Below are 27,098 nucleotides of genomic sequence, written 5' to 3'. Positions count from 1 at the left end.
TCCCTCTAACCTATGCATCTCAGGACACTAAGGGCAATTTTTAGCATGGCCAATCAACCTAACCCGCACATCTTTGGACTGTGGGAGGAAACTGGAGTACACGGAGGAAACCCACACAGACACGAGGAGAATGTGCAAACTCCACACAGACAGTGACCCAAGCCAGGAATCGAACCCAGGTCCCTGGAGCTGTGAAGCAGCAGTGCTAACCACTGTGCTACCGTGCCGCCCACGGAATAGTCACCAAACAAATCTATGCTGTATGCAGTAGAATGTGGGAATTTTGGGAATTCCCACTGCCTCAACAGTTTTCATTTATTCAGGGGAACCAGGATGGTTGAACAAAACATCCAGATGTATTGTCAAACAAAATTTGATTTTGAGCCAAAGAGGAGTACACATAACTGAAAGATGAAATGCAGTGGGAGGAGGCGGGTGGTGATTAAGGAACATTTTAAAAGAACAGAGTGGGATAGAGAGAGGCAAAGAGATTCAGGGTTAAGAAATTCCAGTGGGACTAGCCTGCTAAAGCGGGGGTCTCAAAACCTTTCCATCCGCAGACCACTTAGGCAGGACAAAAGACTCTGTGGACTAACTTCTGGTCTACCCAACCCCCTTTTGTGCGCCACTGCTGAAAATCTAATCAGAATTAATGGGAAGAATTGTGCTGCTTTTGATAAGACACTAATGAGGTGATGTGTGGTGAACCATAGATGGTTACCACTATGGGTACTGAACCATAGATGGTTACCACTATGGGTACTTGTACATATGTTACTCTTGTTACTGTTGGGGTTAGGGTTGGGGTGTTCCACCTGTTGGCATTGTTATGTGGTACACTCCGGTTGGCTCTGCCTTCCTATAGGAGTATAAAGGTCACTGCACTTCCTAGTGACCCTTTAGTCTGGGATTGTATTGTTAAGCAGTATGCTCTATTCTTGTTGTGAATAAAAGCCTTTATTCCCGGGTACGATCTAGCCTCCCGAGTGAATTAATCGCGCATCAATTTTATTCGCAACAAATTTTGTTCTGAAAAATAAAATGGAGCAGATGCTGAAACCCGATCGGCTAACCTTAGATCCGCGTGCCGCTGGAGCGTCGAACACTTTCGACCATTGGTTGAAGTGTTTCCAGGATTATATCGACGCCTCAACAGCAGTCCAAAACGATGCCGACAGATTGCGGGTCCTCCACGCAAGGGTAAGCGACACTGTGTATGCAACAATCTGTGATTCCCAAGACTACAAAGAGGCCATCGAATTACTCAAGAAGCTGTACCATAAACCGCCAAACGAGATTCATGCTCGTCACCTACTAGCCACTCAACGGCGGCAGCCCGGCGAAACGACGGGACAGTACCTGCGCGAACTTCAGCAGCTAGCCAGAGCCTGCAATTGCAAGCCTGTGTCGGCTACTCAATACACAAACGATCTGATCCGAGATGCGTTCGTGGCGGGAATCGGCTCATCCTATATTCGCCTGCGGCTGCTAGAGCAAGGTAACTTGGACCTAGCTAAGACGGTAGAATTGGCTGATGCGATGGAAATGGCCTCCAGAAGTCTTGAAACTTACCCCACCGACCACGTGGGAACTTCGTGGCAAGTACAGCCACCGACTCAACTCTACCCAGCGGCTCCCAGGAACTGCGCGATCGTGCTTTCAACCTCGGACCTGACGGCTGCAGCAGCTCCAGGAAGCCCACGGTGCTATTTCTGTGGATTGGCGAAGCACCCTCGCCAGAGATGTCCGGCCAGGACGGTATTTTGCTCCGCTTGTGGAAAGAAAGGGCACTATGCTAAAGTGTGCCGAGCGAAGCCCCCTTCGAAGCCAAGCAGTGCTGCGTGTGACTCCCCAGGATCTGTCTCCTCGTCTCCAGCTTCGTCGATGTCTTCAACCACGTGCGATTCACGGGCGCCGCCATTCCTGAGGACGACGACGCAAGACACGTGCGACCTGCGGGTGCCGCCACTTTCAACGCCATCGACCATGTGCAATCCATGGGCGCAGCCATTTTGGTCGACACCGGCCGCAGAAGACCAGCAGGGGTCCTCATCGTCGACCATTAGTGGCGTCAATCATCCTGGACCAGGCCAAGCCTCACAAACTCGACAAGTCCATGATGGACATAGAGGTAAACGGACGCCTGATACATTGTCTGTTTGACAGCGGGAGCACGGAGAGTTTCATTCATCCGGATACCGTGAAACGGTGCGCTCTCCGCGTACAAACTGTCAGGCAGACAATCTCTATGGCGTCGAGGTCCCGATCTGTTACCGTTCTTGGGAGCTGCGTGGTAACTCTAATGGTGCGGGGCACAGTTTATTAGAACTTCAGGCTCCTCGTGTTACCGCACCTTTGCGCTCCGGTACTCCTGGGGCTAGACTTTATGGTCCACCTGAGGAGTGTGACCCTGCAGTACGATGGGCCACTCCCTCCATTTTCAGTGGGAGAACAGCAGCCTCCAAATTGCCCAGCGCGCTCCACGTGCAGTCTCTCGACACTCAAAATTACCCCGCCTTCTTTATTTGAAAATCTCGTGCCAGGCTGCAAGCCCATCGCAACTAAGAGCAGGCGTTACAGCGCTGAGGATCGGATCTTTATTCGATCTGAGGTTCAGCGGCTCCTCAGGGAAGGGATCATTCAACCTAGCACTAGCCCATGGAGAGCACAAGTCGTGGTGGTCAAGACTGGAGACAAGCCCCGGATTGTCATAGACTATAGTCAGACCATTAATAGGTACACGCAGCTGGACGCGTACCCTCTCCCGCGCATATCTGACATGGTCAACCAGATTGCGCAGTACTGGGTGTTCTCCACCATCGACTTGAAGTCAGCCTACCACCAGCTCCCCATTCGCCCAGAGGACCGAAAATACACGGCCTTTGAGGCGGATGGCCGTCACTACCACTTCCTAAGGATCCCTTTTGGCGTCACTAATGGGGTCTCGGTCTTCCAGCATGAGATGGACCGAATGGTGGACCAAAACGGGCTACGGGCTTCCCGTACCTGGACAACGTCACTATCTGCGGCCATGACCAGCAGGACCACGACGCCAACCTCCTGAAGTTTTTACGCACTGCGTCTCGCCTGAATCTGACCTATAACAGGGAGAAGTGTGTATTCAGCAAGCACCGCCTAGCAATCCTCGGATACGTGGTGGAAAACGGGGTAATCGGCCCCGATCCAGACCGTATGCGTCCCCTCCTTGAACTTCCCCTACCCACTAGCATCAAAGCACTGAGAAGATGCTTAGGCTTCTTCTCGTATTACGCACAGTGGGTTCCCAATTATGCGGACAAAGCCCGTCCGCTCATAAAATCTACCTCTTTTCCCCTGGCAGCAGAGGCTCGCTTAGCCTTTGAAGGGATAAAAGCTGACATCGCGAAAGCCACGATGCACGCTGTCGATGAGTCCATCCCCTTCCAGGTGGAGAGTGATGCATCTGATTTCGCCCTGGCCGCCACACTTAACCAGGCGGGCAAGCCCGTCGCCTTTTTCTCTCGCACCCTCCAAGGCCCTGAAATTCGGCACTCCTCTGTGGAAAAAGAGGCTCAGGCCATTGTGGAGGCCGTACGGCATTGGCGCCATTATTTGGCTGGAAAACGATTTACCCTGCTCACGGACAAGCGGTCCGTGGCATTCATGTTCAACAACATGTTAAGGGGAAAAATTAAGAATGATAATATCTTGAGGTGGAGAATCGAACTCTCCACCTACAACTATGATATCATGTACCGTCCGGGGAAGCTCAATGAGCCCTCAGATGCCCTGTTGCATGGAACATGTGCCAGTGTGCAGGAGGACTGGCTACAGGCCCTCCACAATGATCTCTGCCATCCGGGGATCACTCGGCTCTTCCGTTTTGTAAAGGCCCGGAATCTGCCCTACTCCATAGAGGATGTCAGGTCGATAACTCAAAGCTGCCAGGTATGTGCTGAATGCAAGCCGCACTTCTACCGACCTGACAGGGCACACCTCATTAAGGCCACTTGCCCTTTTGAACGACTGAGTGTTGATTTCAAGGGCCCCCTTCCTTCGACAGATCGGAATGTGCATTTCCTCAACGTGGTTGACGAGTACTCCCGATTCCCTTTTGCCATTCCCTGTTCTGACATGTCCGCTGCCACGGTCATCAAAGCCCTGCGGAGTCTTTTTACCCTGTTCGGCTACCCCAGTTATATCCACAGTGATAGGGGTTCGTCGTTTATGAGCGACGACTTGAGGCAATACCTGCTCTCTAAAGGAATTGCCTCAAGTAGGACTACGAGTTACAACCCCAGGGGTAACGGGCAGGTCGAAAGAGAAAACGCTACAGTCTGGAAGGCTGTCTTACTGGCGTTAAGGTCTAGGGGTCTTCCAGTCTCCCGTTGGCAAGAGGTACTTTCTGATGCGCTCCATTCAATCCGGTCCCTCCTGTGTACGGCAACCAATGCTACCCCACATGAGCGGATGTTTACCTTCCCTAGGAAGTCTTCCTCTGGGACCTCACTGCCGTCTTGGTTGACGTACTCAGGACCTGTCCTCCTGCGGCGGCATGTTAGGGCCCGCAAGTCCGACCCTTTGGTTGAACAGGTCCATCTCCTGCACGCCAACCCTCAATATGCCTATGTAGCATATCCTGACGGGCGAGAGGACACGGTCTCTATCCGAGATCTGGCGCCTGCAGGGGACCTGGAAACCCCTGTCGCTCCCGCACCCCTGGTTAGGGTTCCTTTGCCCATTCTCTCCCCTCCTGACACCGCGTGGGCAGTATCGGGACCTCCACTTAATCCTCTTACTCCCGTGTACAGCTTGCCTGAGTCCAGGAGATTGTCGCCACCTCGAAGTCCACCCGTGCGTGAGGAACTGGAGGAGTCACTGGACACCACCTTGGAGAGAGGGACACCATGGTCACCAGAACCGGCACTACCGCCAGTGCTGCGGAGGTCGCAGAGACGGTGCAGACCTCCGATACGACTGAACTTGTGAATATATGGACAGTTCGTACTGTTTTTTTGCCCCACCAGCCTTTGTTTTTAAAGGAGGGGTGAATGTGGTGAACCATAGATGGTTACTACTATGGGTACTGAACCATAGATGGTTATCACTATGGGTACTTGTACATATGTTACTCTTGTTACTGTTGGGGTTAGGGTTGGGGTGTTCCACCTGTTGGCATTGTTCTGTGGTACACTCCGGTTGGCTCCGCCTTCCTATAGGAGTATAAAGGTCACTGCACTTCCTAGTGACCCTTTAGTCTGGGATTGTATTGTTAAGCAGTATGCTCTATTCTTGTTGCGAATAAAAGCCTTTATTCCCGGGTACGATCTAGCCTCCCGAGTGAATTAATCGCGCATCATGATGTTCAGCTCCAAGCTGGACAGCTCATGTCTTGACCAGTTGGCCTTCTTGTTTTCTGCTTCACATGTGCTGAAAGTCCAACCTTGCAGTTGTTACGGTAACATTAATTTTGCTTATAAAACAACATGGCAGTTGCGCAGGCTTATGACAAATCATGCCATGAACATCAGAGTCAATGTAGTTATGTGATGTCATGCAAAGTAGTCTGCTTGTTTTCCCGTACGGTCTCAGCTGTGGTCTTGCATTTTATTTAGCTGATGGACCACCAGGAGGATCCTTACGGACCACCCTTTGAGAACTTGGAACTAAAAGTGCAGACATCAAAGATGTAGCGATGAAAATCTTGGATGCACAGGAGTCAAGGATTGGAGGAACGCAGAGATCTGTGGGCTGTAGGGGCTGGAGGAGGTCACAGATACAGGGAGGGGCAAGGCCATGGAGTGATTTGAAAACAAACATGAATAATAAGTTTCCTTTTAAGTAAAACAAAAACAATGCGTTTCATTGTGTAACTAATTTCTACACAGAAAAAAGTACTGGCGTTACAGAAGTCCATGGAATTTTTATAATAAGGGAAGGGGCCTGAGAAGCCAAAGGTTTGAGCACCCCTGATTCACACAACATATGAAAAAGTTACAAGCCCTGGTGTTAATTTGTATCTTGTGATACAGAAAAAACAAAGTTACTCCCTTCAGCAAAAACGTCTGTTTAATTCAATCGAGAGAAAGATTACTTAAGGAACCCAAAATGAAGCCAAATAATTAGGTAAGGGCCATAGGTCCTCAGTTATTAAAAAGGCTTTTGAAGTTGTCCTGACAACAGAAAGAAATGTTCACAGGTCATGTTGTTACTTATAACAATGCAGTTTTATTCTGGAAGTTTCAGCTTACAAGAACACCCAATTGCAGAAGACACAAAGTTAAATGACTCTCTATTGGGCATTAGCGCAATGCTCTCATACATTCCAGCTCCTCCCATGGGAAAGTTAGTTTGTAAGAACAAAGTTAACCTATATTGTTGCCACCCCCAAGTACAAGCAATTCAAAAATTACAACAATGCTTCACAGTGAATTTACTATGAAACTTGCTGCTGCAATAGCTTAAACCAATCTTTGGAAAGATAAAGACACTGAAACTTCAACATAACCTAAGTTTTAAACCTCCACATATTCAGAGACTTTAAAACCATGCATTCTTTACACATAATCTCTCACCAATACATATGAAATATTTTATGTGTAGGCAATTTATTTTTGGAACATGCAAAGTTTTAAATATGTAACTATCCTTTAAAAGAGAATTGCCTGAGATCCTGTCCAGATTTTCATCAACTTAATAGAATTTCTTAGAATAATACCCATTGTGCATTGATAAATTATGGGTTTTATTGTATAGTTCTACCGCAAGGTAACCCCATATACAATATAAAGGGCTTGATCAGCACAAAGGGACCACAAGAGATATTCTTTTTCCAGACATTTTAAAAAACATTTGACAAAAAGCTTTTATGTTTCCAGATACACTAAAATATAAGTTTACTTTGGAAAAAGCTGCTCAGTTCCTGAACAATCACAGCTTTCATTGCTGGTTCCCAAAAAATAAAGTGCAAATAACTGACCTCTACAGCTCCAACAGCAACAGTAACACTTTGCCAGGATCCTTTTAATACAGCACCGGCAAGAACAGCATTCAGTACCAGCCCTCATGCTTCCTTGATAGTTCTCATGGCAGGTACGCACAAATACTGAATGAGCAGGCACAGCAGATGTTATAGGAAGCTGTAGTTATCATTGTCGACTCTCTGCAATCTGCTCTACTGAGTAATGGCAAAGGCACTTCCCAGCTGAGGGTGGAGTCAAACCGAGGCTGGTGCAGAAAACTTCCATTAGCAAACGAATGTCAACACTGACCTACACAAACAACTTTGAACAGACACACCTGTGAACTGAATCAATCACTGCACTGCACTAACTATAGATCCACGCTTGTGTTAACTAATCACAGTTCAACACAATGTGTTACTTGTTACCATTTCATTTACATCACGTATCAGTATCATCAACCTAACATTGAGAAGGCAACAAAATGAAACCATGAATGTAATACGCACTGATTTTAGATTTACCACAGGCACAATTTGATATCTGTTTGGCTGTGGAAATTTTGTGTGTATTCAAGGTCATGACTGAATATATAAAAGTGGTTAGAAAGGAAATCAGAATTCAGTTCTGTGCTTTTTGTTTTAACCCTCTCGGTATAACTACTATAACTCCACAGTCAGGCGCAAACTCAAAAATGGAACAGTTTGGTTCAAAAACATTGCTGTCAACCGTGATTCTAGAAGGTAAGGGTGATTTTATCTACTATTGTCAGCGTCGAGGGTGACAGCACAGTTTAGCAAACTGGATCCAAAATTGGCTTAGTGGGAGGAAGCAGGTAACGGTCGAAGGTTATTTTCGTGACTGGAAGCCTGTGTCCAGTAGTGTACCGGAGGGATCGGTGCTGGGTCCCTTGTTGTTTGTAGTGTAATGATCTGGACGTGAATGTTTGGAGGTATATGATCAATAAGTTCGCAGATGACACAAGAATGGGTGGTGTGGTAAATAGTGAGGAGCAATTACAGGATGATATAGACGGGCTGGGCAGATGGGCAGAACAATGGCAAATTAAATTTAACCCTGAAAATTGTGAGGTAATGCATTTTGGTCGGACTAATAAGGGAAGGGAATAAAATCTGGTCCTCATGGATAAAGATGCTGAACTACCTTCTATAACACAATATGAAAGGACATCATCATTCTGAAAAGTATTGGGAAATAAAAAAGACATAATATTCTATTGACACCCATCATTTGCTTGCAACATCACAGGGATTAAATTAATGCACTTCTCTCCAAACAAGAATAAACTTGTCAATATATATTCCTTCAATAAGTATGAACAAATGCAAAATTATATAATTAGGCTGTAATTAAGAAACCTTTAAATTTTCAGTATGCTCCAAGTTAGAAATGTTCAACATCACATTTTTAGTAATTTCTGGAACTTTCTCCAGTTGCTATATAGAATTATGCAGGTGACTGCTTTGGAAGGAAGGTTGTTAAAAAAAACTTAAGTTTATTTATTAGTCACAAGTAGGCTTACATTAGCACTGCAATGAAGTTACTGTAAAATTCCCCGAGTCTACAGTGACACTCTGGTCTCCACCAGACTTCACGTTAGCTTATTTTACCTTCCATTTTTCCCCCATTATTTCCTCTATTTCCGAAGCAAATTGAAGAGTTTGGTATTTACTACACTAAGCATCAGATTGGGGTGGGGGGGAGATACACTACCCTCATCAGATGGTCAGCGGGAATCCCGGCGTCCCGCTGAATGGGGCATTGGCCAAAAATTGGGATTTCTGCCAGGCGGGATAATTATGCAAACCCACTAATTGTATTACAATGAGTTTGACGGCCCATTCACTGGTCCCCCTCCATTCATCCGCCTCTCCAGCAGGAAATGCTCCGGCAGGCTTTATGCTGGTAATGATCAGCCTGGGCATGGTGTGCTAGACCCTGAGGGTCCCAGGGAGCACCACCAACCCCTCAGCAAAGAAGCGCATCCTACCCCCACCATTCAAATAATGAGTCACCCCCACCACACAGGCATGAAGGCGATCCTTCCCTCCTCCTCTGACCTCACTCAGACCTTCCCCCCTCAAACTCTAAGGAGTCCCCCTCCTACCTCAAACCCCTACTCAGGCCCCTGTTAAGGCAATGCTCCTTGGCAGTGCCCACACCCACTGGTGTGGCAACTGGTCCCCCAAGGGTCCTGGAGATTCGGGCTGAGGGCAACTGATTGACTTCACCGCTCTGCCTTGGGATCTCGTGGCTGGCCTGCCCCTTCTAGCCCTGGTAGACATGAAGTTCACCCCTGGCACTGTGATTTCAGGCAGCTCTATGATCAACATCTTCATTCCTGCCTGTCGCTGTGAAAATGTTGACGGTCACTTTAAACGCCACATTTCCCATCGCATCTCTTTAAAAATGGCGCCTCAATCTCTGAACAGCGGGGCTGGCTGGCGGATTTCTCCGGATGGCCTCATTTGCATTTTTAAGACGAGTGAATCCCAGCTACTGGACGCTGGCAGTATCAGCAGGAAACACTTCAGTTTTCCCGCTGGCGAGGGCTCTTAGTCCCAATCCGGGTGAACTGCGGCCTATATCAAGTGTCGGAAATTTTGTTCTTTCTCACGTTTATTCAAACTTTTCCTTTCTTTGTAGCTTGTGAAATAAATAACCAGTGTTTGTTTTCTTTATTGATACTCCACAATCTCTAACATTTCAGTGCTTAATCTCCAATCACAATCCATATCCTCCCTCCCAATTACCCTGCCAACCATTGTCAAATACAATCCATTGAGGGTCACATTGTAGCTTCTGATGAACTGCCTTGGCATTTGATAGCTCACTTACAGACTGAAGCTATTCCACTGTCACAATGAACCACTTTTTTGGTTCTACTGAGAGGTAATCCAGCTGATAACTGAAGCCAACACTCCGGCCCAAGCCAAGATATTAGATGTTTAACATTTGCAACTCAAAATGTATATATACACCAATTGCTCTTCTATTTTTTTTATATCCTTCTGCTACCACCTGAAGCTCTGCCAGTTTCCTGCACTCTATCACCTATTCTGTTATCAGCTCATACAAAGTGGTAACCTTCATTACAATATTCAAAATTTAAAATTTGGAACTGGTGCGTAGCAGACATGTAGGTTGGAATTGTCCAGCTGTTCACACCCCGGTGGGGGTGAGATGTGGGCGCCGGCTCAGAGTGTGGGGGGAAGAAGAGGCCGATGATCGTGGCCGGGGGGGGGGGGGGTCCCTGAGACCTCTGTGGTGAGCTGTGGGGGTGGGGGGGGTGGGGGGGGGGGGGAGGTTTACTCAAGTTATGATCGGGACGTGCTTTAAAGATGGTGTTGGGATCTTTGTGCAACTGGATTTTACCAGTGGGTTGAAGTCCCGTCCCCCAGTGTGACGGCATGAAACACTTCCCTGCCACTGCCTTGTTTTTTTGAGAGTGCCGTAAGATCTGGAGAGACATTTTTTGGTAAGATTTAGCCCCATATTTTTTAGGTACAAACACACAAACCACCTCTTTGGAATGCGGGGATCCCTGTTGTGAGGATCACAGTATTTCTTCTCGTACACTATTTTTGTGAGTTAGTGCAGGTTTTGTAAGCCCTAAAAATGCACCTCCTTAGAGAATTCTGATGAGTGGGGGAAGCACGCTGAGGCATCAGCAATAGTCTGAAAAAACTCTTCAAATGTCACTATCAGATGTCATATTCTAATATAGATGTGTTTCTAATGCAGTGGTTCATCATGGCTATCTGTCATGTCAAGTTTAATTGACCCTTACACTGACCAGCATTGTGTAATTACCATCATGCATTACAGTACTTTTCCAATGTTACATGTGCTAAAATACATTAAAAATGTGAAAACGGTGTCCTGTTAGCCTTTGTTGTCATGTTTTAGCAATTGACAGTTGAAATGAACTGATAGCTCTTGCTGTTAAAAATGCTGCTTTTGAAAGTTCCCCTCCATTGATTGGCTGGTACTCTGCCTAGCAATGGAAATGTGACACCATGCCGTGCCTTCAGTTTCAAATGTAGCTGGAAACCTTTATTATGATGGCCATAGGAATTATGAATGCTTGGCTGGGTTTCAAAGCTACTAATGGCTTCAGTTCAGCAGGTGATCTATTGATACAAGAATAGTTGAAACTTTTAAGAGGCCATAATAAGAGAATTTGCCTTTAACATGGTTTTTTGTTTGTTTACAAACCTAGTAGGCACTGAAAGGATTACATTTCTTTGCACTGGAGTAGGTTTTTTAGTATCAATAATGGTGTGTTTGAATTCAGGGTTTTATTGGAGCATTGTAGAGCAAGTAGCGTAGAGCACTTGTTTCGGGAGTCTTGTGTTGGGCATGCGAGCAATGTGGCCCACCTATCGCAGCTGGTCGAGCATGACCAGTGCTTCAATACTGGGGACATTGACTTGGGAGAAGACTTTCAAGTTGGTACACCTAGTCCTGCCAGTGGATTTGCAGGATTTAGTGGAGACAACATTGGTGCATATTGAGTCAGTGGCTATGTGGGTGGTGCATGGGGGTGCAAGCAGATGTCAGGCATTCAGTGGTTGGGGGGTTAACCAAATGGTCTGGTGAGGGGTGGTATTAAGGGGCCTCTAAATTATGTTGGGAGTTGTGCTGCTATGTTGGAGAACTGCTGCGGGCCTGTGTTGACCAAGCTAGCGATGCCCACGTCCCTTGAATGAAGTTCTGAAAAAAATCTGATTGGCCAACTGCTCTCTAAGGTGGGACTTCCACCCATGAAAGAGACAGAAGTCTCGCCTTAAAGCAACTAATACTGCTCCTAGATTTAAATTGCTGTGGAGTAGCTGTTGGAATCATGTGGGTTGGGCTGGATAACGCCCTATAAAATCCAGCCCTAAGTCTCTGTTCTAAAAGGACTCAAACGGCACCCAGTATTCTAGGTGTGACCTCATCAATACCATTTGTGATTGTAGTAAGACATCTTTACACTCGTATTTCAATCCCTTTGTAACAAAAGCTAACATATGCCTTGGTAATTGCTCAGTTTAAATGCATGTTAACTTTCTGTTCTTCATGTACAGCAATGAGGTTGTTCTGAATGCAAATATTTCCAGGTCACTCTATATTCAAAAATACTGTCTTTTAAAAAGGAATTCCTACCACATTGAAACATTTCGCACGCCACACTGCATTCAGCCATGTTCTTGACCACTCAACCAATCTCTGTAGCCTTTAGACATTTGAAACCACAATATCAGGCAAAAAATCTAAATGTTGTTCATCTATTTCAGAGCAAATAGCACAGGATTCAATGTAAATAAAATCAAAAGATTGTAAATACTGGAAATTGGAAAGAAAAGCAGAAAGTGGTACGTGTGTGTGTGTGCGTGTGTGTGTGTGTGTGTGCGTGTGCGTGTGCGTGTGTGCGCGTGCGTGTGTGTGTGTGTATGTGTGTGGTGTGTGTGTGTATATGTGTGTGTGTGTGTATATGTGTGTTTGTATATGTGTGTGTGTGTGCGTGTGTGTGGTGTGTGTGTGTATATGTGTGTGTGTGTATATGTGTGTGTGTGTGTGTATATATGTGTGTGTGTGTATCTGTGTGTGTGTGTGTGTGTGCGTGTGTATGTGTGTCTGTGTATGTTTTGTTCTCTTCCTGTTAAATACTCTTCATTCTTTCCAGTTCTTATTAAGTGCTACCTGAAACCATATTTCAATTGTCCTCTCCACAGAGGCTGACAAACCTGCTGAGTGTTTCCTGTATCTTCTGTTTTTCAGTAAGAACTCAATAATCTATTTGATCAAAAAATCACTTCCTTTTATATAGCAACATTCATAACCATCGGATATCTAAGTGCTTTATAGTCAAAGGAGTAATTTTAGAAAGACAGTCACTGTTGTAATCATGTCTGTAGTTCTTTCATTTACAAGGCGTGAGTAAACGCAACTTGGAATGACAATAAACTCTGAGGCAGCATTATAGAACTGGAAAAACAAGACTTTTGCACAAACAGAAACAATGATTCAATAGTCACGCATTAAGTTGGTATTGCACTGCTCATAGAATGCAGTAGCCTAATTGAAGGACTACTTAGCTTCCTTTTTTGGGTGTAAAACAAGTTTACTTGAATAAAATAGAGAGGGTAAATATTTCATAACAAATATAAATTATGGCTAAAGAAAATAGGATAAGCAATAGAATCCAGCGGTCTGCTTTCTGGAAATCCAATTGGACAGTAGGGGTACAGATTTTTCTAATTCACAACTGGCCTTCTGATTATTCTCTGACCTTGTTGCATTAGCTGGGTTTTCCTGCGGCAGAGACTGCTCGGCATTGGCTGTCAATGGGATCTTCAGGTCTTCAATAACAATTTGCATGGTTTGCCTGCCCCGCCGCCGGGGAACACGTGGCGGGGGTTGGCTTTGGTGGAATTGGAAAATCCTGCCCGTGGTTTGGGTAAACATGCCACTGCCTACTCTTAAAATAAAATCAAAACACCTCTCTTTAATGACAGATGGGGAGAGGATAAAATGCAGTTTCTCTCTCTCATGTCCGCAACAACACACGCATAACACAGCACTAAGCTCTTTTTTCACACGAACAGCTAAGATACTAAACCAGTTCTGGATTGTGGAGGCGAGATCTTAAAATTACAACATTAATTGGAGTTACATCTGCTTTCATAACACAAGCTTATAAATTCACAGCCTGCATTCCTGATTCTGCAAGTGTGTTGAGTTATTGTGGAGGAATGCATTTGCAAACAGCCTGAGGTAACTGGAGTAGGATGTTGGCTCACAAAGCAATTATTTTTAAATTATAAAGTTCCAAAGCATGAATACCTGGAAACCCATAAGTTTCTGCCCACTGCAATGCACATATGCAGAGGAAATTTGCTTTTTTGCTTTCCCAATTGGTCGAGCCAAGTTCGGATTCATAATAATGGCTACTGAGTGTGAAGACGTTAACCTATTGGAGTAAGAGATTTGGCTGTTGTACTTTAATTAACTTTAGCCCCAGTGTATAAAATTGAAGTGTTCAGGCAGTACAGTCATAGCACAAACCATTTGCTCTGACTTAGCAAACTGATGTGGAGATGCCGGCGTTGGACTGGGGTAAACACAGTAAGAAGTTTAACAACACCAGGTTAAAGTCCAACAGGTTTATTTGGTAGCAAAAGCTACACAAGCTTTCGGAGCTCCAAGCCCCTTCTTCAGGTGAGTGGGAATTCTGTTCACAAACAGGGCATATAAAGACACAGACTCAATTTATATGAATAATGGTTGGATATAATGGTTGAATAATGGTCCAACCATTATTCATGCAAATTGAGTCTGTGTCTTTATATGCCCTGTTTGTGAACAGAATTCCCACTCACCTGAAGAAGGGGCTTGGAGCTCTGAAAGCTTGTGTGGCTTTTGCTACCAAATAAACCTGTTGGACTTTAACCTGGTGTTGTTAAACTTCTTACTGTGTTTAGCAAACTGATCCATGTCAGATTAGCCAGGAGGACGAGACTAGAAAATATGTGCATAACTGAATCACACTGGCATAAGACAATTTGATACAACTAATAAAAGACAATTTTTTGGATAGTTATAATTTCCAGAATCCATGATATTTTAAAAGATGATTTTCTTCAGAACTCTTATTATTTAAATGATACAAACAGCAACATCAGGAGGGTGGCACTGCTGCCTCAGTGCTAGGGACCCGGGTTCAATTCTGGCGTCGGGGTCACTGTTTGTGTGGAGTTTGCATGTTCTCCCTGTGTCTGCCTGGGTTTCCTCTGGGTGCTCCGGTTTCCTCTCACAGTCCAAAGATGTGCAGGTTAGGTGGACTGGCCATGATCAATGCGTGGGATTTTGCGGATAGAGTGGGGATATGGGCCTGAGTGGAGTGCTGTTTTGGAGGGATGGTGCAGACCTGATGGGCTGAATAGCCTCCTTCTGCACTGTAGGAATTACATGGTTCATAGAATTCATGAAAGGCACAGAAATAAAGTGAAAAATTACATGACAAAGATGAACTTTAAAAACAGCTTTGGTCCACTAACATGGTGGCTGATATTGAGAAACATTCAAAACAGGGATTAATGGAACGATTCATAGCCAAAAATCATTTAGTTATTATGAGCTTATGGAGTGATATCTTGCCAATCTAGAAAAGTAGAGATTTTGGGAAGATTTAGCTGAAGTATTTAAAATGTTGGATGGAGTTCCTTCACTGTCCGTGTGTCACCGTGCCACAGGCGGCACAGCGGTTAGCACTGCTGCCTCACAGCTCCAGGGATCTGGGTTCGATTCCCGGCTTGAGTCACTGTCTGTGTGGAGTTTGCACGTTCTCCCCGTGTCCGCGTGGATTTCCTCCGGGTGCTCCAGTTTCCTCCCACTGTCCAAAGATGTGCGGGTTAGGTTGATTGGCCATGCAAAATTTCCCTTAGTGTCCTGGGATGTGTAGATTAGAGGGATTAGTGGGGTAAATGTGTGGGGTAGCGGGGGGATTGTGTGGGGTAAATGTGTGGGGTAGGGGGGGGATTGTGTGGGGTAGTGGGCCTTGGTGGGATTGTTGTCAGTGCGGATCCGATGAGCCGAATGGCCTCCTTCTGCATTGTAGGGTTTCTATGATTCATTGTCACTGAGTCAAAGCCCTGGAATTCCCTCCCTAACAGCATTGTGAGTGCATCATACTACATCACCTGCAGCAATTCATTAAGGTGACTCAACTCCACCTTCCTAAGGGCAAATAGGGATGGGCAATAAATGCCAATGATGCTTACACTCCAAGAATGAATATTTAATAAATGACATGAGGAAAGAAGCAACTTATGATCTGGAATGTACTTCCTCACAGTTTGATGGATGCAGATTCAATGGCAACTTTCAAAAGGGAATTGGATAAGTACTTGAAAGGGAAATATTTATTGGACTTTGGGAATGAAGGAAAGGAATGGGACTAATTGGATAGCTTTTTCAAAGTGCAGGTGCTAATGTAGTGGACCAAATGGTCTCCTTTTCTAGTGTATGTTCAATGATTCTGTGTGGAAAGAGAATTTGAACTGCACAGATTTCAGAAAATGATGCATTATCCCTTTATTATGCCAGGCTCCGATGTCTGGAGAGAAGCCATTTGGAAACATGGGGTGGAAATGCAAATGCAAATGGTGTCCTTGAGCTGAAAGTGCACTCAGCATGGCCCCTTAATACCAAACACCCTCTTCTGCCAGAAGGACAAATACAAAGCCACATGGAGGCATCCTAGATCAAAACACTGGCACCTCGTGTATTAATGTCATTGTTCGAGAAGTGATGTTTATACCACTTGATCCATGCAGGAGACTGATGCCTCCTGGACAGATGACTGACTTGCTTGATAAATGATGAACATCTGCCCAGTACCAAGAATTAGATAGCCCAAAAGGCAACAAGATGATGATCAATGTCTCAGCCCTAACGCAGCCAAGCAAAGAGAGAATTCCAAATGCAGCTCGCAACCAATCTAGAAAATCGTCTCACATCCAACTCCAGTTCAGAACAGTAGGAACAAACAAAGCCAGTTGTACTAGACTCTGTGCCCAGACCATTGGGTTTGAGTATCATCATCAGCAAGGCTGGTTCGATGAAGACAATGCTGAAATGCTGAAGACAATCCTGTAAAACAAACAGCCTTCATTGCCCAGCAAAACAGGGTCGCAAGTCAAGAAGGCAGCATTCCAACTGCTCAAGACTGTCATCCAAAGCCAAATCTGGAAAGAAGGAGCAGTGGGAAGAGAGAGCCTGAGAGACCCAACAATACGCTGACCACCGTGACATGCACAATTATTTTGAAGCCACAAGGGCCAAAATGACAAATTCCCCTCTGCTCACAGGATGGTGTCTCTCTTCTCAAGGACAACAATGCCATTTGACAATGTTGGAAATAATATTTTCAACAACTCAACCATGAATTCACAGTGGCAGCTGATGCTCTCCAGGCTATTCCCCATTATCCTGTGATAGAATCCATGGGTGAACCACCATCAATAGGAGAACTGCAACAAGCAATTAAATGGATGAAAAACAACAAAGCCTGTGGGCCCTGATCGTACTCCAGCTGTGGTATCTAAGGCCTTTTGCTCACATCAGAACTCTTTGCATTCATCTTCCGCATTTGGGAGAAAAACGAGCTCCCATCCCACCCCACCTCTAACTTCAGGGATGTGACAATTGTAACTATCTTCAAGAAGGGAGATAAATTATACTGTGGAAATTATCAAAATATTTCTCTCTTGACCATTGCAGACATAATCTTGACATATTCTCCGACTTTGGGGGTGTGGCTGAAGAAATCCACCCAGAGATGCAGCGTGACTTTAGATCTTCCAGACAAACTTCTGACTTGGTCTTTGTTGTCAGACAAATCCAAGAAAAATGCCAGCAGCAATATCAGGAATACTTAATTGCATTCATCAACCTGACCAAAACAATTGACTCAGTTAATTGTGAGGCTCTGACGATTGTGCTCCAATGATCTAGATATCCAAGAAGTTTCATCACATACTGCAACTGCTTCATGATGTTATGATTCAACCTCCTTGTGTGGGAGAATTGAAACAGTCTTCTTCAAAACCCGACCAGTGTCACGCTAGATATTTTGATATCCTCCATACTGTTTACAATCTACCTGACAGTGGCTATCTACCTCATCACCGATGAACTACCCTCTAGTGTCAGTATTAAATACTGCCCAGATGGGAAACTCTAACATTATCACCTCTGTACCAGAACTAAATTGGCCACTATAGGCATACAAGATCTAGAATGTGTGAAAGTCAGTGGCATTGCCCATTCTGTACTAGATTTACAAGTCACTTGCAATTTCAGCAACTCTGCATACCTTGAATGTTGCCAAAACATTCGGGTCATATCAATCCAGAGCCGATTAGCCAAATATTCCACCTCTTATATAATTTGAAGGAGAGCCTGTAGAATATGTTGAGCACTTGACTTAGCAGCATAGATTTCTCAAAAGGCCACCAATGACAAGGAGAGTCAACACTAGAACAGTTGCACCAGCTCAACCTTTTATAAACTACAGTAGTGAGCGTTTGACAACGAAGACCTCCGCAGTCAACAAAACTCCTTGTGTACAGAGCAGCTGTAGATATTTGAACAAATGCTAATGTCCTTCTTGAAGCCAGTTCCATAAGCATTCAGGAAAATTCCTGCAAAATCAACTATGATGACTGGGACACCATGTCTGGATGGCTGAAAAACAACTTCTACACTGGGCCCTGTTTTCTCAAAGAACAAAGAAAAAAGAAAATTACAGCACAGGAACAGGCCCTTCGGCCCTCCAAGCCTGCACCGACCATGCTGCCCGGCTTAACTAAAACCCCCTACCCTTCCGGGGACCATATCCCTCTATTCCCATCCTATTCATGTATTTGTCAAGATGCCCCTTAAAAGTCACTACCGTTTCCACTTCCATTACCTTCGCCGGCAACGAGTTCCAGGCACCCACCACCCTCTGAGTAAAAAATCTGCCTCGTACATCTCCTTTAAAGCTTGCCCCTCGCACTTTAAACCTGTGCCGCCTAGTAATTGACTCTTTCACCCTGGGAAAAAGCTTCTGACTATCCACTCTGTCCATGCCTCTCAAAATCTTGTAGACTTCTATCCAGTCGCCCCTCAACCTCCATCGTTCCAGTGAGAACAAACCAAGTTTCTCCAACCTTTCCTCAGTTTCTCCAACCTCTCCTCAGTTTCTCCAACCTCTCCTCAAGTTTCTCCAACCCCTCAAGTTTCTGCCACCTTTCCTCACGTTTCTCCAACCTCTCCTCAATTCGGTAATGGTCAGCATTCCATGGAAGGTCAAAGAGAAAGCTTCAAAGACACTGAAGCTCCTCTTGAAGTGTGGCATTATTGACATTAATGGTTAGGAGGAACTTGTGACCAATGTTTTTGGCATAAAATGGGTCTTTTTCTGATTGGCCGTTAGTGATTACTGGGGTTCCGCAGGGATCTGTGCTAGGACCACGACTGTTCACATTATATATTAATGATTTGGAAGAGGAAACTGTATCTCCAAATTTGCAGATGATACAAAGTTGGGTGAGAGGATGAGCTATGAGGAGGATGCAGAGATGGTTCAGCATGATTTAGACAGCCTGAGTGTGTGGGCATCTGCATGGCAGATGCAGTATAATGTGGATAAATGTGAGGTTATCCACTTTGATAGCAATAATAGGAAGACAGATTATTACTTGAATGGGTGTAAATTGAGAGAGGCGGATACTCAGTGAGATCTTGGTATCCTCGTGCATCAGTCACTGAAAGTAAGCGCGCAGGTACAGCAGGCAGTAAAGAAGGCAAATAGTATGTTGGCCTTCATAGCAAGAGGTTTTGAGTATAGGGATAGGAACATTTTGATGCAATTGTATAGGGCGTTGGTGAGGCCACACTTGGCGTCTTGTGTGCAGTTTTGGTGTCCTTATCTGAGGAAGGATGTCCTTGCTATAGAGGGAATACAGCGAAGGTTTAACAGGCTGATTGCTGGAATGGTAGGTCTGTCATATGAGGAGAGACTAAGTTCGTTAGGATTATATTCACTGGAGTTTAGAAGAGTGAGGTGCGATCTCATAGAAACTCATAAAATTCTAACAGTGTTAGTCAGGGTAGATTCAGAAAGAATGTTCCCAGTGGCAGGTGAGTCCAGAAGGAGAAATTTCTTCACACAGAGGGTGGTGAATGTGTGGAATTCACTACCACAAAAAGTAGTTGAGGCCAAAACGTCATGTGATTTTAAGAATAAATTAGATATAGTTCTTGGGGCTAAAGGGATCAAGAGATATGGCGGGGGGGATGGGGATGTGGGGATCGGGATATTGAATTTGATGATCAGCCATGATCATAATGAATGGCAGAGCATGATTGAAGGGCTGAATGGCCTCCTCCTGCTTCTAGCTTCCATGTTTAAAATGGTGATGACTGTCAAGGTGCATCAGGCTTCGAGTCCAAATGCCTTAATGATGAGGAAAGTGGTAACAGAAGGGAAGAAGGAAATCCTACATTCTAGATCTCACAACCTCATGAAAACCCATGACAGAAACTCACAATGCTGTGACTGTGAAAGACAGCCAACTTTTTCAAGAATTGATACAGTGAGACCAGAAATGTAAACGTGGACATTTTTGTCAATGCACAACAGTGCAGCCTTCAGGGCGGCACGGTGGCACAGTGGTTAGCACTGCTGCTTCACAGCACCAGCGAACTGGGTTTGATTCCCGGCTTGGGTCACTGTGTGTGTGGAGTTTGCACATTCTCCTTGTGTCTGCGTGGGTTTCCTCTAGGTGCTCCGGTTTCCTCCAGGTGCTCCGGTTTCCTCCCACAGTCCAAAGATATGCGGGTTAGGTTGATTGGCCATGCTAAAATTGCCCCTTAGTGTCCTGGGATGTGTAGATTAGAGGGATTAGCGGGTAAAATATGTAGGGATATGGGGGTAGGGCCTGGGTGGGATTGTGGTTGGTGCAGACTCGATGGGCCAAATGGCCTCTTTCTGTACTGTAGGGTTTCTATAGTTTCTATGATTCAGCAGAATCACTGATAGCAACTTCTAGATCTCTGTGTCATTCTGCTCATAGAAGAATACCTGGAGTTGTTGTCAGTTTCAATGGAATGATGCAGTGACCCATGATGCAGTTTTGCTGTCATTACCACTCCAAAATCCAGGCCAACAAATCTGTTCTCCAAAATGTTGTCCAGTGATGTTAGTCTTTTTCCAAAACGGCGATTTTTATATTTGTTTTGGGAAAGATGAAACATTGTAGGAAAAGCATTGCACAATATCTTCAAAGGACGAATTCCTAATTCTCTAAGCCTCAAGAAATGTGCCCTGTGAGTTGATTCATAAGTGAGTGATGAGGTGTGGCCACACTAGTCCAGACATGCTGCAGGTCACATTGTCCCTCCCCATGCACTACTCTATGCTTTCATAGTTAAAGGACTGAACTAAAAGTTTAACTTTTATTTTGAAAAAAAGTTCTTACTGTGAAATCCAAACTATGAAGAACTTACAAATGTATGAATTAAAAAATAAACAGATGAATATCGAGCATTTCTATGGTTAACAACAGAAGAAATGGGCAGGAAAACATTTTACACACATAAATCAGAAATATATTTTAAAATTCCATACATTGACAACAAGCTATTTAATTCACACTGCCAGAAGAAAAGGTCGTATCTTACAACATCACAAGAATTGACATCGCATTTAATTTCCAGAATGGGGTTCTTCATATTAAGACATAATTCATTAATTTCAAAGTCTAAACAAGAGATTCAGAAGCCATCACCCCCATGATCACTTCTCCAAAAACAGCCTCTGTTTTTTTTTAATTCTTGAGAGGCTGAAACATTAAAGATGCAGCATCTCAATACTGAGCTGAATGCTTCCAACATTACTCCTACCAACTCTCCCTCAAATGTTTTGTTTGTGAGCCAGTGAAACAGGGTAAGTAAAAATGATGGAAACACTCAGGGTCATGCAGCACCTGCTATTGCCAATAATCAGTGCTGAGCCAAAGATGAAGCTTTTAGGATCAAAGAGAAGTGTTTTAACAAGAGTCTTAAAAAAAATGAAGAGATTTGGGAGAGGAATTCCAGAGATTGGCATCTTGACAGCTGAAGGCACAGCAAAAAAATGGCGGGGCAAAATGAAGGTGAGAAACACAAGAGGCCAGATTTGGTGCAACAGAGATCTCCAGGAGGGTTGTAGGGCTGGATGACGTTACAAAGCTAGTCAGGCATGAGTTTGTGGAGGGATGTAAAGAGAACGAGATCTTTAAAACAGAAGTTTTAGTGAAACAGCATCCAGTGTAGCTCAGCAAGAACATGAGTTGAAGGTGATAGAGTTTGGAAGATGGGTGGATGGCCTGGAGCGCATTGTTAAGCTGACATGTGAGTGCAGTGCTCAGGGGGAGAGGGTCATGCCTGGGCACTACCCAGGCACTGCTTGGATACTACCCTCTGGCACTGCCCCGGCATTAAGAAATGGCACCATTATCCTCGGCTGACTAAGTTGCTGGTGGGGGCGGGTGAATCAGAGGCCATCCTCCAGTGATACATTGTGGGACCCACCCCTTGAAGTTTTTTTTTCAAATCCCAGACTGTTTGGCAGAGAAAGTCATCACTGCTATCAGCTTTTGCCAATTTTGAGAGCCACCAAACTTCTGCTTCTAGTTATGTTCTGCAACAATTCTGTAATCTTTATTTAATTGTGTAATCTATTGCACTCTCTCCTTGCACTTTTAGACATATCAGAAGAATGACTGCAAGATCGTCATCTTGTGCTATCGAAGGGTCTTCTACTGGCAACTGATTATTTTCTGATCCAAGAGTCAGTTCTGGACCTACTATCAGTGTTTGCACTGTACTGTCTTACTCTCCTCCGTCACTCCATTCTGCCAATCCATGGACACCACTTCTTGGGCCATCATCCTGAACATTCAGCTAACATTTCAAACTTGCTAGTAGCCTTTCCTGGATGTCCCATAATTGTCACATAGCCTAAGCCCCTCTTCAGCATAGAAAACCTGGGTGTCCACTCTATGAAATTAGCCTATGAACATGATAGCTCTGTGTCCTGTGAGTCACGACCACTCAAATTATAGCTGTCCAGCCCTTGATTGATTGTATTCAGATCCTCAGGACCAACATCACAAAACACATGAGCACTTGAGGTATGTGGCATCTCATTTACTCTATCAGTTGTTTAGAATTGAGATTTTGAAATTAATTGAGGTTAATAGTGATTGTCATTTCTGAACATGACCAGGTCCTTTCCATTCCCTATGAGCCTCTCTTTTACAGTACATCAAATCTCCTGAATTAAATTCTGTCTCAGATGGTCTTTTGTAATGCAATGTTCCCTGAATTTTTTCCAAGTCGTCACTCCAGATAAAAGAACATCTATCTCTTTCCAGTTTAAACATGAAATAAAAATTGCACCCCTGCTGATGGGTTTGATGATGTGGAGATGCCGGCGTTGGACTGGGGTAAACACAGTAAGAAGTTTAACAACATCAGGTTAAAGTCCAATAGGTTTATTTGGTAGCAAAAGCCACAAGCTTTCAGAGCCTTAAGCTCCTTCTTCAGGTGAGCGGGAATTCTCACTCACCTGAAGAAGGAGAATTCCCACTCACCTGAAGAAGGAGCTTAAGGCTCCGAAAGCTTGTGTGGCTTTTGCTACCAAATAAACCTGTTGGACTTTAACCTGGTGTTGTTAAACTTCTAGATGGGTTTGATGGCAGGGTCACATCCTGCGGCAGCCTATCCTCCGCCTACACTCCAGCCCCTACCACAATTACACCAGAAGTGAAGATGGCGTCGACCAATCCATCCAATGGTGGGCCACTTGAGGTACCTGGGCAATTAATGTCCATGTAAGGGCCTCGCCTGCTGTGATTTAACTAGCAAAAGGAGATGCCCACACCAAGCACTCGGAGTTTCAGGTGTGGATGGTGGGATCCCTCCTTACAAGCCGCAGGGGCCCATCAGAGACCCCACTCACGTTGTTAACCCCCAGGTTTCCCTCATCCATGCCCTCTCTGGGGCCTACCTGCTTGGCCCCAGGAAGATCTGCAAATCCTGGTTCAATACTGCGTGCCTCTGTCCCAAAGGTTTGGAGGGCTGCCAGCCTCTGATTGGCCCACAGTTTTTAGTAATGGGGCTTCCTGTCCCTGAGGAGTGGAGTGGAAATTCCACCTCCGGCCTACTAATGGCCAAGTAATCATTAAATAGCTGCCAATTTAAACATTTTAAAAAATCCACGCCTTGTATAATTCAATTCCATGCTCTTCCCTGAAAGCTAGCTGGCAAAGGATAGAAATGGAACCAATCTTTACAGAGTTACACAAGCATACAATTCCCAGCCCAAAAGTCAGAGGCCAGAATTTTACCGCTCCGCCCGCCACGGGAATCAAAGTGGGTGAAAGGTGGAACATGGGAAGCTCTGTTGACCTCAGGCGGGATTTTACAGTTTCAGGACTAGCGAGGCTGCAAAAACCTGCCCATAGTTTTAGTCTGTGTCTATGGGGGTTCAGTTAATGGCCACCACCTGCATGCAATTCAAAACACAATTAACATACAATTAACAAAGATTCTGATGAAAGTTTCAGCAGCAGATGAGCTAAAACTGATTGGAAGTGGGTAATTTTACAGAGGAATTAAGCAGTTTTAGCAAAAGGTGATATGTGGTCGGGAACTCAGTTGTGGTTCATGTCAAGGTTGAAAACAATCAGATTTACCAGAGCCATAGAGTAGGGACAGAGATGGAATAAATCCAATAGGGGAATTCAGGAGAAACTTCTTTGCCCGACAAGTGATTAAAAGTGGAACTTGCTGCCATAGGGAACAGTTGAGACAAATACTGTGGGTGCAATTAAGAAGAAAATAAGTAAAAACAGGATGTAGCGAGGAATAGGTGGGTTTACTGATAGGTTTCTATAAAGTAGGATTGGAGGGATGCTCATGTGCAACATAAATAGCAGCATTACCAGTTGGACCAAATGGCCTGATTCTGTGCTGTACGTTCTATGTAATTCTAGGTAAGTCTATGCAGTTGTATGGAGCTTTGTCATTGGAAAGCTCTTTCTGTCACGAGTCTTCTATGTTACTTGTAGGTTTGTTGCGAGAGTATATCAGTGTGAGAGTTAAACAAACACCAAATTCCAGGATATAAAGTTTAATAAGCACAAGCTAACATGAACAGTAGCACAGTAAGCAAGCAGACAAAGATCTATATTTACAAACGGGGCCACTGAAGGGATTTTAGCAACAGCATGCGTACAACCGAAACAGTCATGAGGGGGAACAGAACAGATCCTCTGACGTAGGTTTGTAATTTGGCTTCAAGCCAATCAGGAGAAGTGCATGTACCACACCTGACTGACCTCTCAATTCAGGGAAATGAATTCTGGACCCAAATACTTACACATACTTCTCATCTCTTCTGAGTCTATCTCCCTTTGTGGTGGGGACTGAGGACAAATGGCTTGTGTCTTCCCAATATTTAGCGAGCAGAAATTGCGGGTCATCTATGATATCAGACACTCAGCCTGACAGCAATGTGCAGAGGCAGTGCAGAGATTGAGACAGGAAGTGCAAGACAGAGCTGCATGTTGTCAGCAATGCATGGTATAAGTGGAATCTTTGAATGTCTTTGGATGATGAAGCACCTTGTAAATGACAAGGAAGTGGCCAAGGATAGATTGTGGAAATCTCCATAACTAATGGTGCAGATGCAGGAGCCATTGTTGGAGCATAGTAACCGAGAAGAGAGTCACACCATCCCCATTGAAACAGTTGATATCCATAGAGAGAAATACAAGTCATTCTGGTAGGAATTATGAAGTGTTTAATACATTGTGAACTGCTGTTAGGTGACAGCCAGCTCCATCTTAGGAAATGAAATTTGTGATCCCATATTTGTCGCTGCTAATTCATTTTTGTGCAATTTAGTTTTGCTTTGAAAAACTGAGTCAAGTGTATAATTTTTTTTCTAATTTCCAGCAGAGAAATTTGTACGATACAGAATTTATTTGACTTTTTCATTATTTCTTTGGCATTAGGATTCTGTTTGCACCTAATGATGCGTGTAAATTGGAACACACAAGGTTTCTGCTGGTATTCTGCCCTATAATGGCTGTGCTTTCCATTCACATTGTGTTTTGGAGGTTTCAGACAGTATGCATGCTGGGATAATATAAGAACATATTTAAATAACTTGGAACGATGGGAATTCTGAAATCCAGTGTTTTTATCTGCAAAATAAACATTTATTTTGTTAACTTCAGCTGGTGGAGTGTTTTGCTTTGGAGCAGGCAGCCTAAACACATGTTAGAATAAAATGTCTGCTGGACTTACGAGAGAGTTTTTGATGCAATTTTTCTTTTTTTGCTTTGCATCAGGACAGAGTTGATCCTTTTTTTGCAGCAAGTGGAAAAATGATCCAACCCAACAAATTCAGAGGATCTGAGTTACAGTTATTGGACCGTCTATTTTATTGATTTGATTTATTATCATCACATGCATTAGGATACAGTGAAAAGTATTGTTTCTTGCGTGCTTTACAGACAAAACATACTGTTCATAGAGTACATAGGGGAGAAGGAAAGGAGAGAGTGTTACAGTCATAGTTAGGGTGTAGCTAAAGATCCGCTTAATATAAAGTAGGTCCATTCAAAAGTCTGATGACAGCAGGGAAGAAGCTGTTCGTGTCAGTTGGTACGTGACCTCAGACTTTTGTATCTTTTTCCTGATGGAAAAAGGTGGAAGAGAGCATGTCCAGGGTGCGTGTGGTCCTTTATTATGTTGGTAGCTTTTCTGAGGCAGTGGGAAGGATGAGGAGGAGCACACAGGATGGAGCAAAGGAAGGTTGAGACAGTATTTATGGAGGATGCAATCCAGAAGATATTAGGCAAAGAATCTACAGGCCATGCAGGTCTTACTTGCAGACTGTAAATGTTAGTGAGGGGATGCATAAGAAAAGAATGCTTCAACAAGGGAACTGAGACACCTTCGGTGATAGTCATGTAAGATCAAATGTCTCTGCAGTTCTGTCTCTGGCTGTAACTATAACAGTACTTACAACTTTTGTCCAACCTGTCTATTTCAAGCAGTAGAGGGGATCTGTGTAATACCATCCAGGGAGCTGTCAGGGCATATATTTCTCAAGTCATAGAGACCAACTATAGGAAAGGAATTGACAATGACAACTAAGCAGCAGAGTGAGCTTGCCATACAGTTTGTCACATTGCTCGGTACCCTAAAGCATAATGTCTGAGAGATGGCATTCATGCAACATCACAGATTCTTTTGGTAAACTCCCCATACTTCCTGAATTGAAAGAGCTTCCACTTAGCCTGAATATACAGGCTATATGTGATGCAAGTTAAAGCATAACTTGCTACAAGTTGCGATGACACGCTTGTTTTCACTAACTCAATCATCCGTGATCTCAAGAAGAACCTGAATTAAACAGATATCTTGGAAAAAACCACAGCAATACTACAATGAGGCATTTACTTCAACAAAAGTTATAATTAAAGCATATAGTGCTTTTAAAAGGACAAATCCACTGCTTATACTTCGAAGGTTCTTTAATAT

General features: G+C 44.3%; 1 protein-coding gene across 2 annotated transcripts in view; it reads right to left on the bottom strand.

Moving 5' to 3' along the window:
- kalrna (kalirin RhoGEF kinase a) overlaps nucleotides 1-27,098 on the bottom strand; it is a 790,772-nt gene that overhangs the window by 151,021 nt on the left and 612,653 nt on the right. The window contains exon 1 of one of the 2 annotated variants that reach the window (XM_078228352.1): nucleotides 6,959-7,165. The exons of the other annotated variant lie outside the window; for it this stretch is intronic. Coding sequence (XP_078084478.1) covers nucleotides 6,959-7,046 — 88 coding nt within the window. The 5' untranslated portion in view covers nucleotides 7,047-7,165. Of the gene's footprint in view, nucleotides 1-6,958; nucleotides 7,166-27,098 lie in introns of those variants that run through there. 2 annotated transcript variants of the gene reach the window in all.

The sequence above is a fragment of the Mustelus asterias genome, chromosome 14 (assembly GCF_964213995.1).
Source record: "Mustelus asterias chromosome 14, sMusAst1.hap1.1, whole genome shotgun sequence".
Classification (NCBI taxonomy): Eukaryota; Metazoa; Chordata; class Chondrichthyes; order Carcharhiniformes; family Triakidae; genus Mustelus; species Mustelus asterias.
The sequence above is the reverse complement of the archived record's forward strand: the minus strand, read 5'-3'. Positions and strand labels throughout refer to the sequence as shown.